Below are 12,500 nucleotides of genomic sequence, written 5' to 3' on the forward strand. Positions count from 1 at the left end.
TCCTGGTTGAGTCCACTTGCAACATATTAAAATTCCTCCGCTTGCGTTACGACTGGGAACGAGTCAATGCAGAGCACAAAGCTTTCTGGGATTGTTTTTTTAAGTAGCCATGGTAATGACGTCATAGATAATGGCGATGAGAAAAACATGGCGAAAGTGAACAAAGATGCAGACAATTTGTCAGTTGGGCATAACTTGTGTTATTTGCACTGAAATAATCGGGCCACATCAAGGAAAAGTACGTAATGAGGTCATGGTATCATGGCATGGGTTCGTTTACTCAAAGAGAACGATGGCGAATTGTATTTGTATCTGCATCACAACTGTTTTCTTAATGCCATTTGCTTTATTGTCCTTTAATTTTAGTCTTTGAATCCCACATCTGGCCGAATATCATCACTTTAATATCAATACAAAAATATTGATTTTTTTTATTGTAGTCAGTATGTGCGATTTAGTTGTTTTTTTTTCGCTTTGAAATTTATACAAGCTGTTTTTTGATTTTGGAATTCCCAAAGTCAACCTGTGTTTGCTTTATTCATGTTAATGTCGATTTGAGGCCTGGCCAAACGCTCGCAACATTTTAACGCAACATCTTGCAACATCATTGCATGATGTTGCGACATGTGTTTAGCTGGCCACACGCATGCAACATTCTCAACATTTTCAACGCAACATGGATCTCACGTGCATGCCCTAGTGCGACAATGTTGCGCGAATGTGGCCAAACGAGTACAACATCATGCAACAAAATATTGCAACAATTTGACCGCTTTCAAATTTGACCCAACATGTTGCAACATATCGCAACGGGGTTACCAAACGTAAACAACATGTTGTGCCCAACAATGTTGCAAGATGTTGTGAGCATTTGGCCAAGCCTTTACATGAAATATTGTCGCATTCGATGCATACTACCATAATTATAACAACTATACATGTTTGAAGTAGGGTTTGTCCTCATGACTATTTCCAGTAATCGCACCGCACTGGCCTCACTTCACATAAATAAAGTAAGCTTTTTACTTCAATATTTTCATCATTTTAAATTCATCTCAAGATACTGTAGATGGTGGGAGTCTAATAATATTGATCCTGAAATGTCTCAGTACTTGCAAACAAATATACACTAGGCTATTACAGCAACTGTTATTAGAGAATCCAATTTTTTAAAATATTTTGGAGGTTATGTACACTTGTTATCATATTCTTTCAGCGAGCAAGTTTCATCTTGATTTGCTACGTTTTGCAGCATATGTCCAATGGCTTCTATAGCAGCAACTCAGTTGCCTCCCATCAAAGTAGGTGGCCAGGTTACTCAGCAGGTCATTAGGCATGTTCCTTCCCCTCCTGCCAAAGGGCCATCAATCGGAAGTCCTTATCAGCGGAGTAGCAGAGGAGTACAGCGCACTGAAGGCTCATTCATTAGGAGTCCTCCTTCAGATCTAAAAAAGACGGCAAGTGCAGACAAGATCGACACTTCAAGGTGAGAATACCAATACATGTACTACATTAGGTCTGGCTGCGTGAGTTACATTAAGTTGATCCAGGCTAAATGACCCATTGGTTTGAGTGCTGATCTTACATTGTGCACGCCCATGTCTCAAACATTCAAATGGTGATTGTCATCGGTGGTGACCTAAATTGTGTTGTAAAAACCCAACAATATTATTGTGTTCTTTTTGGTTGGGTTTTTGATAACTGTTATAATAAGAAAAATATTTAAATAATTAGTACCACAATTGGTCAGTAATTGAGTATTGACCCAATTTACTTCATGATACACTGTATGCTCTCTTTCTCGAGGAGACTCAACTTCAGATGATGATGATGTATGCTCTCTTGCTACAGATTCAGTTGCCAAGAGATACAATGAATATCTTTTTTTCTAGAGCCACACTTTAAATAATAATAATTATTGTATTTCTTGTTGAAACTGCCGGTCATGAGTTGAGCATGTGCCAACCAAAATGATAATTATAGTCTTTGTAAAGGACAACACAATATTATTAGTCTGAAGGGTTAAAACAAAGCAGTCTCAAGTCATCTGGGAGCATGCATTTTGAACAATGACGTCCACAGTCATGGATTTCATTGAAATGAAATTGTTTTGACCCAGCGCAGTGGTCAACCAAGCAAATAAGTACTGTACAAGAGATGAGAGGATTCTTCTAGCAGAGAAGGATTTAATTATGTTTCTTTGTATAACCAATGGCACAAGCTAGTGTAGAATCATTTACAAGTAACTGTTATTATTGTGAATGATTATATGATTCATATTCTCAATGCAAGGGTAACAAATGTCTCTTTCATTTCAAGGGGCTTCTTTAGGAGACCTTTCAGTACAACCAACTCATCAAACATCACAGTCCAAGTAGCATTCAAATGATGGTGCCAATCTGTCCTCTAAATAAGGATTTCCAGCCTTCCAATCTGAATGGGAATTATTATAATTATTGTTATTTTTATTTTTATTTTTATTATTATTTTCTGGTTCAACAGGTATCGTAACACATATGAACATAACTTGTGTCTTGACATGCTGAAAGAAGGCTTCCATCAATCATTTCGGGAACTGTTTAACTTGATGGAAAAACAGAAACAAGAAATAGCAAGCCTAGGACCAGATTCAGGTCTTTCCGATCAGCCATTACTGGAAGATGAACCAAGAAAACTTGACCAGCTAAAGTATCATCTCACAACAGCTGAAGCAGCCAAGAGGAGGGGTAAGAAAAAAAAATTAGTACTTTTGCAAAAACCATTCTAGTAAATTTAATTTTTTATGAGGCTAAATACAGTGTACAAAATTAATTGTATGATGCAAAGTTAGTGATACTCTGTATGTTGACAGGTGCCTGGGAGGTGGACTGTGGCTCAGTTGCCATGGTGATCTTCTTGCTGCTGAGGAGAGTGCTACTGCCTCCCTTGCTACCTTTATGGTGCACAATACCCTCCAATAAATTTGCATAGTGCTTTAAAAATAACGGTGAAAAATGTTTCAGCTGGGTCCCATTAACCCTTTCACCCCTAAACCGGCCTAAACCAGCCTTACTTAGTATTTTACTCTGTCTAACTCCAGACGACTTTACTCGATTTTATCTATCTCCTCCTTCCTACACATAACCAAATGTTCCCTTGTTCCTCCAGTAAGCTCTATCATGCTTTTGTCTCACAAACCCTTCCTCACAAAATCCCTTTCAAATTTGCCCCCTTTTTATCAACCTACCCATCCTTGATGTTACATCAGTTATTGGGTTATTGACCAAGTGTGAGGTCAAGATGGGTGGATTTTGGCCTCGCTCGGCAATATCCAGCCATCTTGACCGAACAAGCTTGTTCAATAAAGGATTTATAATATGGGATAAAATATCAAAAAATGATCTTTGATCTTGCGGGATCAAGCAAAAAATCCCGAATGGGCAAGATACAAATGTAGCTCCATCTTGCCCACTTGGGTAGCCAGTGATGAATCACAAAGTGGGATTTGGTTCATCTTACCTGCTCACGGAGCTAGTCCTGTAATAAAAGGCCTTTGTTGTACAATCATAAGTTACAAGAACCTTTTTTATCATCAAGCCAAAAAACCAAGGATCTCTTGATATGTTACACAACATTTTCCCCACTAGAGCTTACAAGCATTTTAGTACACATGCACTCTGCAATATGTAAAGCATATTTTGTGGAGAGGTGTTACTTTAGTCAAACTCATTAGCCTTGTTGAATGTCTGTGATTTACACATTTCTATTAATTTTAATTAATAATAAACAGGTAAGATGGACCAAGTATACCACAGTTTATTGGCTTTGGCAAGGTTTTTTGAAGAGACTGGAGATTTCTGGTTGTCAGATCACTTCTATGATTCGTGCTTTAACACCAGTTTGAAGATTCGCGGAGATGGAAGACGAAAAGAATCAGAGGCAAACTGTAACATGGGACTTGCCTCTGAGAAGAGAGGTTAGTCTGTAACTTGACTGAATTTATTAGGAGCAAAATGTAATCTGCCAGACAACAACATTTTGTATGTAACATTTTTTGGAGTGGAGCAGGACTGAAACAGTAATGAGGGCTCTCGCTTCCTCCCATTGTGGACTTTTGATGGCTGGACTAGATGTCATAATGTTTGTCCTTGTAATGCAAATTCAGAGCTGGGGTAGTCTCTTTTATACTTAAATGGGGTTATGCTGCTTGGACTCTGAGACCCTTAACATAAACTTCGCAGAGACCTAACTATGTACATGTATGATTGGTACTTAAGTTTTTACAATATTCTAATTTAATTTGTACTTGGACTAGACTTTTGGACTAGAGTGACTTGTGTGTAACATTGAAAATCCATTGACGAACAACTCAGACTGTTGTCTTGATAAATCCCTCAAGTCAAACTGATCACTTCTGTTGAAAAAACCAAGCATGTATCCTTCACATGCATCACCTGTGCTTAGCTCGTAATAACATTATGCTTGACTTCTACACTCCAACCCCCTTCCCCCAGGGTTTTTTGTTTTTGTCTGGATACATCTGATGAATGAACAGTGCTCAATTCATATATCTATTACTCAACTTGGCGTGAATTGTTTTTGTTTTGATTGCTAGGTGATCTTTTAAAAGCCACTGAGCACCTAGAATCATTTTACAACCTAACCAAGGGGCGGCTATGGCAGACAGATAATGGAGAAAACCTGCACTCACTGTCATGTGGACATCTTAGGAGGGTCTACACCACAATGGCAGAGGAGGTTAGTTTTGTTTTGTGTCTCTATCGTATAATGTACGTTGTGTGTTTCCAGAAAATATCCTTACCCCTACCAAGGAGGGAATTTCCTTAATAGGAAACACAAGTTCAACAATAAACAAATTATGTACTCTATTTGCAACAACAAACTCAATGGAAAGGAAAAGTTAAACAACAATAGAAAAGGAATTGCCAAGTTTCTAAAATCATTTACAGTGTAACTGTACACCAACCCTTAAAACAAAAGAACAATAATTATTTTCTCTGAATAAAGCAATAATTATTGCTCACAGATAAACTTTTCATTTCTGTTTTCATCCAGAAATCCACTGCTTCACAATTTTTACTAGCCCCAGTGCCTAGTGACAGCTCAAAATCTACTACAGCTGTAGCCAAACTTAGAAGTTCACTAGCCCGCGGCTAGTTGGCTACCGTTTGTCTCGAGCCTTGACTCTAATCCAAAATGAGAAATTAAAGTGCAGCATGTCTAATTAGGATAAAAAGCAATAATTTTAAAGGAACTCAAGTTTTATAAAATTAACCAAATTATTTTGTTCTTACTAGTTTGCAACGTACATGTACAACTTGATTTAAATTTAATTATAAACATTTAAATTTAATTATAAACATTTTTTTTGTCCCAAAGATCAAAGAAGAAGACATGATGAAGTCTATAGATTATCTTCTGAAGGCATATGGAATGGCCAAAGAGAGTAAGACTTTGTTGAGGACATTTCTTTTCCATCTTTCAAGTAATATATCAAACACGAGAAGGATATCCAAACACCGAGTAGTGAGTTGAAAAACGAGGCTGAAGGCTGAGTTTTGTAACCGATTTCGAGGTGGTTGGATATCTGATGAAACACTCTTTCGAGTGTTTGATATTTCTTTTCAAAGGAATCAGCATTTTAAGAGATATTTGGGATCAAAGTTGGCGAAATTTTATGCTAATTAAGACCACATATCCAAACTTCCTTCACGGTAGTGATTTCTTTTGTTTTTGGCTTATGAATTATTAAGGAGTTTGAGAAGGAGTTTCTCAATTTAGTGGTTGCTTTCTTTCTTCTCACTTATTTTGTCCAAAAATGTGCCTATTAGATGCACCCCCAATTTTGACATCCAACGCGAAGTGTTCCTTTAAGTATAAGCCTTTGCTACTACAGTTCCAACATTATTAGGTAAGGGTAAAGGTTAGACTTATTTTTTCCTTAGGGCAAATGCAGCTGTTTATCCTTACTTGAGGGCAGCATGTGGGGGACACACTTTGTGACATTAATTGTGTGTATTCCGAAACACGAGTGATGTTAAAGTTGGGGAGAAGAGCAAGGGCACACTTCATGGTGCTTATTGAAACCTGCGTGCATCTAATTAGGGGTATTTCTGGTCATAACTGGTATTTTTCATTTACATTATAGTTATGATCAACTGGCCTCTTTTTTCGGTTGAACCGTGATTCGGCAGGGGCGGATCTAGGGAGAGGGTGCAGGGGGTGTGCGCCCTCTCTCTCCCGAAATGACCTGCGGCTTTCTAAATTAATACAAGTGGTATTCTGCAAAAAAAAAACATCACCCATCAGCTACGCCATTCCTTAGTGGTGCACCCCTCCTTAGAAAAATCCTGGATCCACCCCTGCTCAGTGTTGTTTTCATACTTTAGGTGGAGATAATCAACAAGAAGGATTAGCTGGCTATAGATTGGGAAACGCGTATGAGGCAATTGGCGATCCTGAGACAGCCATTTTGGTGAGGAAGAAGTTGCTATTCTCCTTGATGCTTAATCTTTTATTAAATAAATGCAGCATATAATTGTTGTGACTACAAATCACAACTCGCCAACCTTATAATGAAAAATCACCCATTTTGGGCGTTGTTCCAACCTCATTCTTTATAGGGTCTCACTTCTCGGGAATGATGTTGAGAAATGTTCCTCTAAAGCTTTATGTTGAAATTGTTAATAAAGTGCCTCTGCAAACACCTTTCTGGATTGCTATTCACCCACTTATTTATGTCCTAAAAGTAATGAGTTAAGGAGGCTGAAAATAGTTTCTCCTTTTCTTCACCCAATATAAATTTTCTGTTCTTAGATCTAGTTAGGATAATCATGTCAAGATGAAATTTGGCCAGCGTATTAGGTTCATGTACATGGATGTACCCATCATCGATTTCTCAAATCACAATTTCCTCCGTAATACCATTACCATGCCAATGATATGAGGCATTCCTTTGAGCTATAAAATCAACATATATTACCTTTTTTTTAAATGTGGGATGTTGAAATCTTCCCATACAGCATTACCAGATATTTAAAAATTATTCAACAAAATCTGTAGGCCAGTTTTTCAGAAAAATTAGTTTTTGAAATGTCTCTAATTTTTTGTCAGCTAAAGAATTTTTTTTAATAATTTCAAAGACAAACATTTTCAATCAATAGTTAGTTAACATGCAAAAAAATGAAAAAAAATTACCATCTGGAAGCAGAGATCTAAACAAATGAAGTTGCATGTGTGACCTTCTCATTCGTGTCAGTGAGTGGGGCTTCAGGCTAACACAAACAGATTTACAAAGAGACCATTAATAAAACCGTTCGAGCAAAATGTTTATAGTTTTCGTGAATTAAAGATATAATATGTTTATATTCCATTAGCCTGCATAGCAAGCATTTCTGTTCGCTTGCTATGCAGGCTAATATCCCATCTATGTAAGAATAATAGAAAGGTGAGCGAAAGCCGTGGTATTTGTTTATTTCCAGTGACCCAGCTAAAAACCCTTTCAAGCCTCCTTAACCCATTCACCCCTAAACTGGCCTAAACCAGCCATACTTAGTATTTTACTCTGTCTAACACCAGACGATGGGGAACCCTCAGGAGTCAATGGGTTAATCACTCACTGAAAAATGTCCCATTAAAGGGACATTTTGTGTTGGTATCAAAATTGGGCATACATCTAATTATGTGTATCTGTGGGTACTCCGGCTTTCCCCTCTCCTCAAAAACCAATCTCTGATATTTTGATTTATACTACACTGTATGTACGGTGTCCCCAATTAGTGCCCTCTGGTTGGTGGGGGAGGGGGAGGGGGAGGGGGGAGGGGGTACTTTCATATGGAGGGGCAGAGATGCTGGTCGGAAATTTTGAAGTAAACCCTTAAAGAAGAGCAATCTTGGTATGGCCCAGGCTTTTTTTGACCCCTAAAAGAGACCATACACTGTACATGTATTTAAGACGTATGAAACTTATATTATTTTTTATATTTCTTCGCATGTAACTGTAAACAAGACCTTCACAGCTACATGTGACTGCATTTTGCACAGAACACCCTAAGTGAGACCAAAATTCTAAATTTACACCCTTAAGGGAGAAGACAAATATCCCCTTCCTTTTCTTATGTGAGCTGGATTTTTTTATTTTATTTTGAGCACTGCAATAATAATAAAATTTTATTCACATGTCCCTTACTAAGGGAAGCGGTCAACATAGTACACAATTGAAAGTTGACATTTGAATAGTCTTACCGACAACTATTATTACATGTATATAAGTTTTCTTTTTGGCTTGTTTGTCTCAGTATCATAATGGCTATTTGGAGAAATGTCAGGAAAACTCAGACGATGTGGGAATGGGACGGGCTTGTCAAGCTCTGGCAAGAGCCTACGAAATGTAAGTTAGTATGAAACATTAATTCCTCTTCGTAACATGGATCCACTATTCTGGAGCTGAAGAAGCATTTACATGTTTTTTTCTCTCATGCTACTAGACAAGGAGACGTTGAGAGTGCAATGAAGTACTTAGAGATGTTTGTCGAGCTAGCTGACAGATCAGAACAGCTACCAGAGCAACAGAAGGCTTGTACATGCCTTGGAGCTATTTATAACTCATTGGTAAGGCATCAGAAAGCAAAACCTTCTGTAGTTTGCACAGATTTAAACTGTCAGATAGCCACTTATACACTGGATAAAGTTTTCAGCCTTTGAACGAATGGGGCCAGGAGGAAATAAGACTTTTTCCTTAGGTGAAAATGGCAGTGTTGAGCATCTAAACCATAAGGTTCTTCGGATGATACTTTATTTTGTACAAGCTCACTGAACAACAGAAGAATCAAGGTATGATTATGAACTTCAAGGAGCCACATCCGACTCAAGTCATGTTAAGCAAACACAACAGACTCATGCAGTGTCGTAAGATCATGGACGGCAATTGAATCAAAGTGAGTCTTAACCCAGGGCATTAATGTCTTTTCCTAATGCCAGTGAGCATGGCAAGTTCAATAAAAAAGGGAACGTGAATCAATTTGTGAAAATGACAACTGCTTGGGACTCCTAGGTATCCCCCGGGCAAGAGTAATCACCAGTGACTCAACCTCACATTTAAATTAATATTTTGTCAGGGAAAGTATGAAGATGCTATACGTATGTACAGGAGAGGGTTTGAAATAGCACAAGACCTTGCGGTGGTGGAAACTGTTGAGACCACACGTGTGGAGTATGGAATTGCACTAGCACACACACTGCTAACAGGTTACTCGCAGTGTATGGATCAGTTCAACAAGAGCAATGTACAAAGATTGTTAGACTTCAAGAGCTCAAGATGGGACACTTTCTCAGAGGAAGCAAGAATCCAGGAAGAGGGTGGCCTGGAGGATAGCCAGCCTAGCAGTGAGATTGGTTCAGTAGAAAATGAAGGCTCCCTTGAAAGGGAAGGAGCGAAGGAGACCAAAGTTCTTGATCCCTTCCCTGGTGGAGAAGACAAGGATGAGTCAGCAAATGGTGGGACAGACTCTGGAGTAACAAGTGAGGGAGAGAATGGAGCAGTTGGCCACGGAGAAGCTTAGTCTGTACAGCCATTGCTTCACAAAACCATGGTGTAACTCATGATGACATTCGCAAGCTCATTGACTCTAACCAACGTTGTTGTGTGTTGGACTATTGCCCGTACATTGCATTACATCTGAAGAATTTGTTTTCTTCAGTTTGTCACTTAGTTAGCAAAAGTTATCATGGCATTTAAGAGTGAAAGAAACTCCATTGACAAATAATTTGCTTGTCATGGAGGGGTACGGTGTTGTAGAAAGTCATTTGTCATTCTGTGTACTTAATCATACATACCGATTCAATGCTTTGTGGGGCGTTAAAAAAAATACACACTTTGCATTGCTAAACAAATGTGAGGCATGCTCCTTACTTGTAGAAATGTGCTCCAAAAGGTAATAAATAATTATTTGTAACTTGGCTAAATTGTATGGTGAATTCAACTTTGCAGCGTGTGAGCAATGTACATGATTCAGCTTTGTTACCACACATGTTTATTGTACTATAATATAATGAAAAAAAAAACACCTTCCATTTTTGCAATGTACATGACTGATATAAAGTTTCAGCCACAGATATGTGATGAAAAATGTACATAAAGTTTGAGTTCAAGAAAAAATTTCATTATTGGGCTTTGGTGTGTGGGATTTGACGGAAAAGGGCAATCCCCAAAGAAAGGATCCTTTGACCTTGTCAGCTGCTTTGATTATGGGATGGCCAGTCACTTTTGTATAAAACATGGGCAGTGAGAACCGGAAGGCACGACTAAATTGTCACTCTTTCAACAACTTTCTATTATTGCTTGATTACTGTCCAAAAATAAGAATTACCGGTATTGCTTAATTAATTAAGCATACGGTATTACACCACACAAGTAAATACCAGTAGTACTGGTGTGGTATGTACTGAAACAATAATGCACCTATCAATGTTAAGCCCAAGTAGTGAGGGAAAGGCCCAGGGAACAAGGTTGAAAATAACTCCGCCATTTTGGAAAATACCCAGAAGGCATTCAAATGATTTTTCCACATTCGTGAGAGGTGGCTGAATGAAAGGTGAGTACATACATTGCACTCTTATTGTGTGCAGCAAGGTCTTAAGGGTATTATTAATTTTGATACTTTTTGCCAATTATGTTGTCGTGACAGAGGGGAATTTGACTCATTCTTTCAGAAAAATGTCAAAATCCCCACCCCATGCCTAACCCCCCCCCCCCCCCCCCCCCCCCTTCTCCAGGGGTGCTTAACTATGGATATTATGGGTATTTCACAGGGTTCCTGCTACTCCTTGAAGTCCTTGAAAAGCCCTTGAATTTTGAATTTCAAGGGTGGTTGAAAAGCCCTTGAAAAAAGGGATTTGGTGGGAAACTGCTTGAAAACTCCTTGAAATTTTGCTTGGGTGAAAATTGTTGAGATCATGCCACATGTAAGTTAAAGAGACAGTTCAAAAATTGAGCCCAAATTTGACTATTGGGGAAAGATTACATGTAAATGCAAAAATTAAAATGCCTGTGTGTGCACTTAACTCGCATGATGCGGGAAAGAACATCAAGTCAGGCTTTTTCAGGAAAGAAAACACTGAAACGTGATGTATGACATAGAAATGTTACAAACACTCCTTGAAAACCCCTGGAATATTACTGCAGACTTGTGTCAAAGGTGAACTATTGTTTGGATGAAGAGTTACTTTATAGAGGATGACAGCAATATAAACAAACTGTTTATTTTGAGGAAGCTTTATTATTGCCACTGCCAGCTTACAGCACAAACAAGAAGACTACATTATTTTACCCTAAAACAGGCCCTAAAATTCCTTTCCTAATTCTTTCACTCATGACTCTGTTGAAAAAAAAACACCTGTAACGTCAAAAGTTTAGACATGCAAAAAAATCACAGTCAGATATTAAGGATTATGGTGGGGAAGCAGTTCAAGACCTGTAACCTTTTTCACATAGTGTTTGCTAATTATTACTTTGCAGTGAAGCTCCAATGAAAAGGCATTAGCAAAAAAAAAAAGGAGAAAAGAATGACATAACAGCCCTGGATTACGATTTTTTTTAGTTCCAAAAAACCTACAGTCATTGCCTGACGTACTATAACCAGTCGTGACTGGAGCTAATTTTTAAAATTGAATGCCTCCCTCCACAAACCTAACACTGCATGTGACCTAAATTCCTACAACATACTATGACACCTACTACTTTTAATCTTGACAAAAAAAAAAAAAAACGCCAGCATGCCAATAATTATTACAATAGGCAACAGCAAGTCTTAGCATTTTGCCATCTGCTTATCAGTTCTTCCCTTCAAACTGCATGGCATCAAGAACTTTGTTAATATCACATCCTTTGGCTTTGATTAGCTGACTGAGCCATCCACTGTCATCTTCAAAGCCCATAGCACGCATCTTAGCTATAGCCTCTTCCAACGGATCAGATGGAACAGGTTCATCTGCCACAGAGCCACATGCTCCGCTGTCCTGGAACTCTCCCTCCTTTTCTTCGTCAACCAAAACAAACTCCTCTGGTGATTGTACCTCCTATAAAGAGAGGGTGTATTCAACTATTAAAGCATCTCTCCCTCATGAATTAGCAACTATACGCACAGTAGATTTGAGAACACACAATCATGTGCTTGTCTTTGCTCTTCTAAAGTAAATTTTTTTGTACACTCTAGCAGTTCTGGGGCTAACGCCTGGTCAGGGAGTTTAATGAACTAACTGGCTCATATGACTCGAGGCACAGTAGTTTCATAAGAGTCTGCCTGCTTTCATAGACCCTTTCATGAATGCCACTTATGGAAGAGGAATAAGATGGTAAAGAGAGAGAAGCACACACGTCATAGTGTCCCACTGTAATTTGTCTAGGATTGTAGGTTCCTGGCAAAGTTAAATTACACATTTGACCTTGAAAGAACCAGATTCAACCTTAAGGTGGCTCCCTAAAGTATGTGCAAATAACTACA

General features: G+C 38.4%; 2 protein-coding genes across 3 annotated transcripts in view; one reads left to right on the plus strand and one right to left on the minus strand.

Moving 5' to 3' along the window:
* The first annotated feature begins 116 nt into the window (after window positions 1-116).
* LOC138000428 (tetratricopeptide repeat protein 29-like) lies at window positions 117-9,957 on the plus strand. Of its 2 annotated transcripts, none has more exons than XM_068846837.1 (10): window positions 117-238; window positions 1,253-1,486; window positions 2,503-2,726; window positions 3,770-3,955; window positions 4,595-4,737; window positions 5,380-5,446; window positions 6,390-6,475; window positions 8,298-8,389; window positions 8,487-8,610; window positions 9,117-9,957. In XM_068846837.1, the coding sequence occupies exons 2-10, from the start codon at window positions 1,263-1,265 to the stop codon at window positions 9,558-9,560; spliced, it is 1,590 nt and encodes a 529-aa protein (XP_068702938.1). In that variant the 5' UTR covers window positions 117-238; window positions 1,253-1,262; the 3' UTR covers window positions 9,561-9,957. The 2 variants fall into 2 exon arrangements, with proteins under 2 accessions (XP_068702938.1, XP_068702939.1); XM_068846838.1 differs by having other exon boundaries at window positions 118-238; window positions 1,217-1,486.
* Window positions 9,958-11,256: 1,299 nt separating this feature from the next.
* The window catches only part of LOC138000429 (sequestosome-1-like), a 5,894-nt gene continuing 4,650 nt past the window's right edge, over window positions 11,257-12,500 (minus strand). Inside the window, exon 5 of the mRNA XM_068846840.1 lies at window positions 11,257-12,075. Coding sequence (XP_068702941.1) covers window positions 11,830-12,075 — 246 coding nt within the window. The 3' untranslated portion in view covers window positions 11,257-11,829. The remainder of the gene's footprint in view (window positions 12,076-12,500) is intronic.

This window comes from Montipora foliosa, chromosome 4 (assembly GCF_036669935.1).
Source record: "Montipora foliosa isolate CH-2021 chromosome 4, ASM3666993v2, whole genome shotgun sequence".
Taxonomy (NCBI): Eukaryota; Metazoa; Cnidaria; class Anthozoa; order Scleractinia; family Acroporidae; genus Montipora; species Montipora foliosa.

Coding starts and splice junctions, on each gene's coding strand:
- LOC138000428 (XM_068846837.1), top strand. CDS start 1,263: ATGGCTTCTATAGCAGCAACTCAGTTGCCTCCCATCAAAGTAGGTGGC. Junction 4,738..5,379: donor ACACCACAATGGCAGAGGAG/GTTAGTTTTGTT, acceptor TTTGTCCCAAAG/ATCAAAGAAGAAGACATGAT. Junction 8,390..8,486: donor CTGGCAAGAGCCTACGAAAT/GTAAGTTAGTAT, acceptor TCATGCTACTAG/ACAAGGAGACGTTGAGAGTG.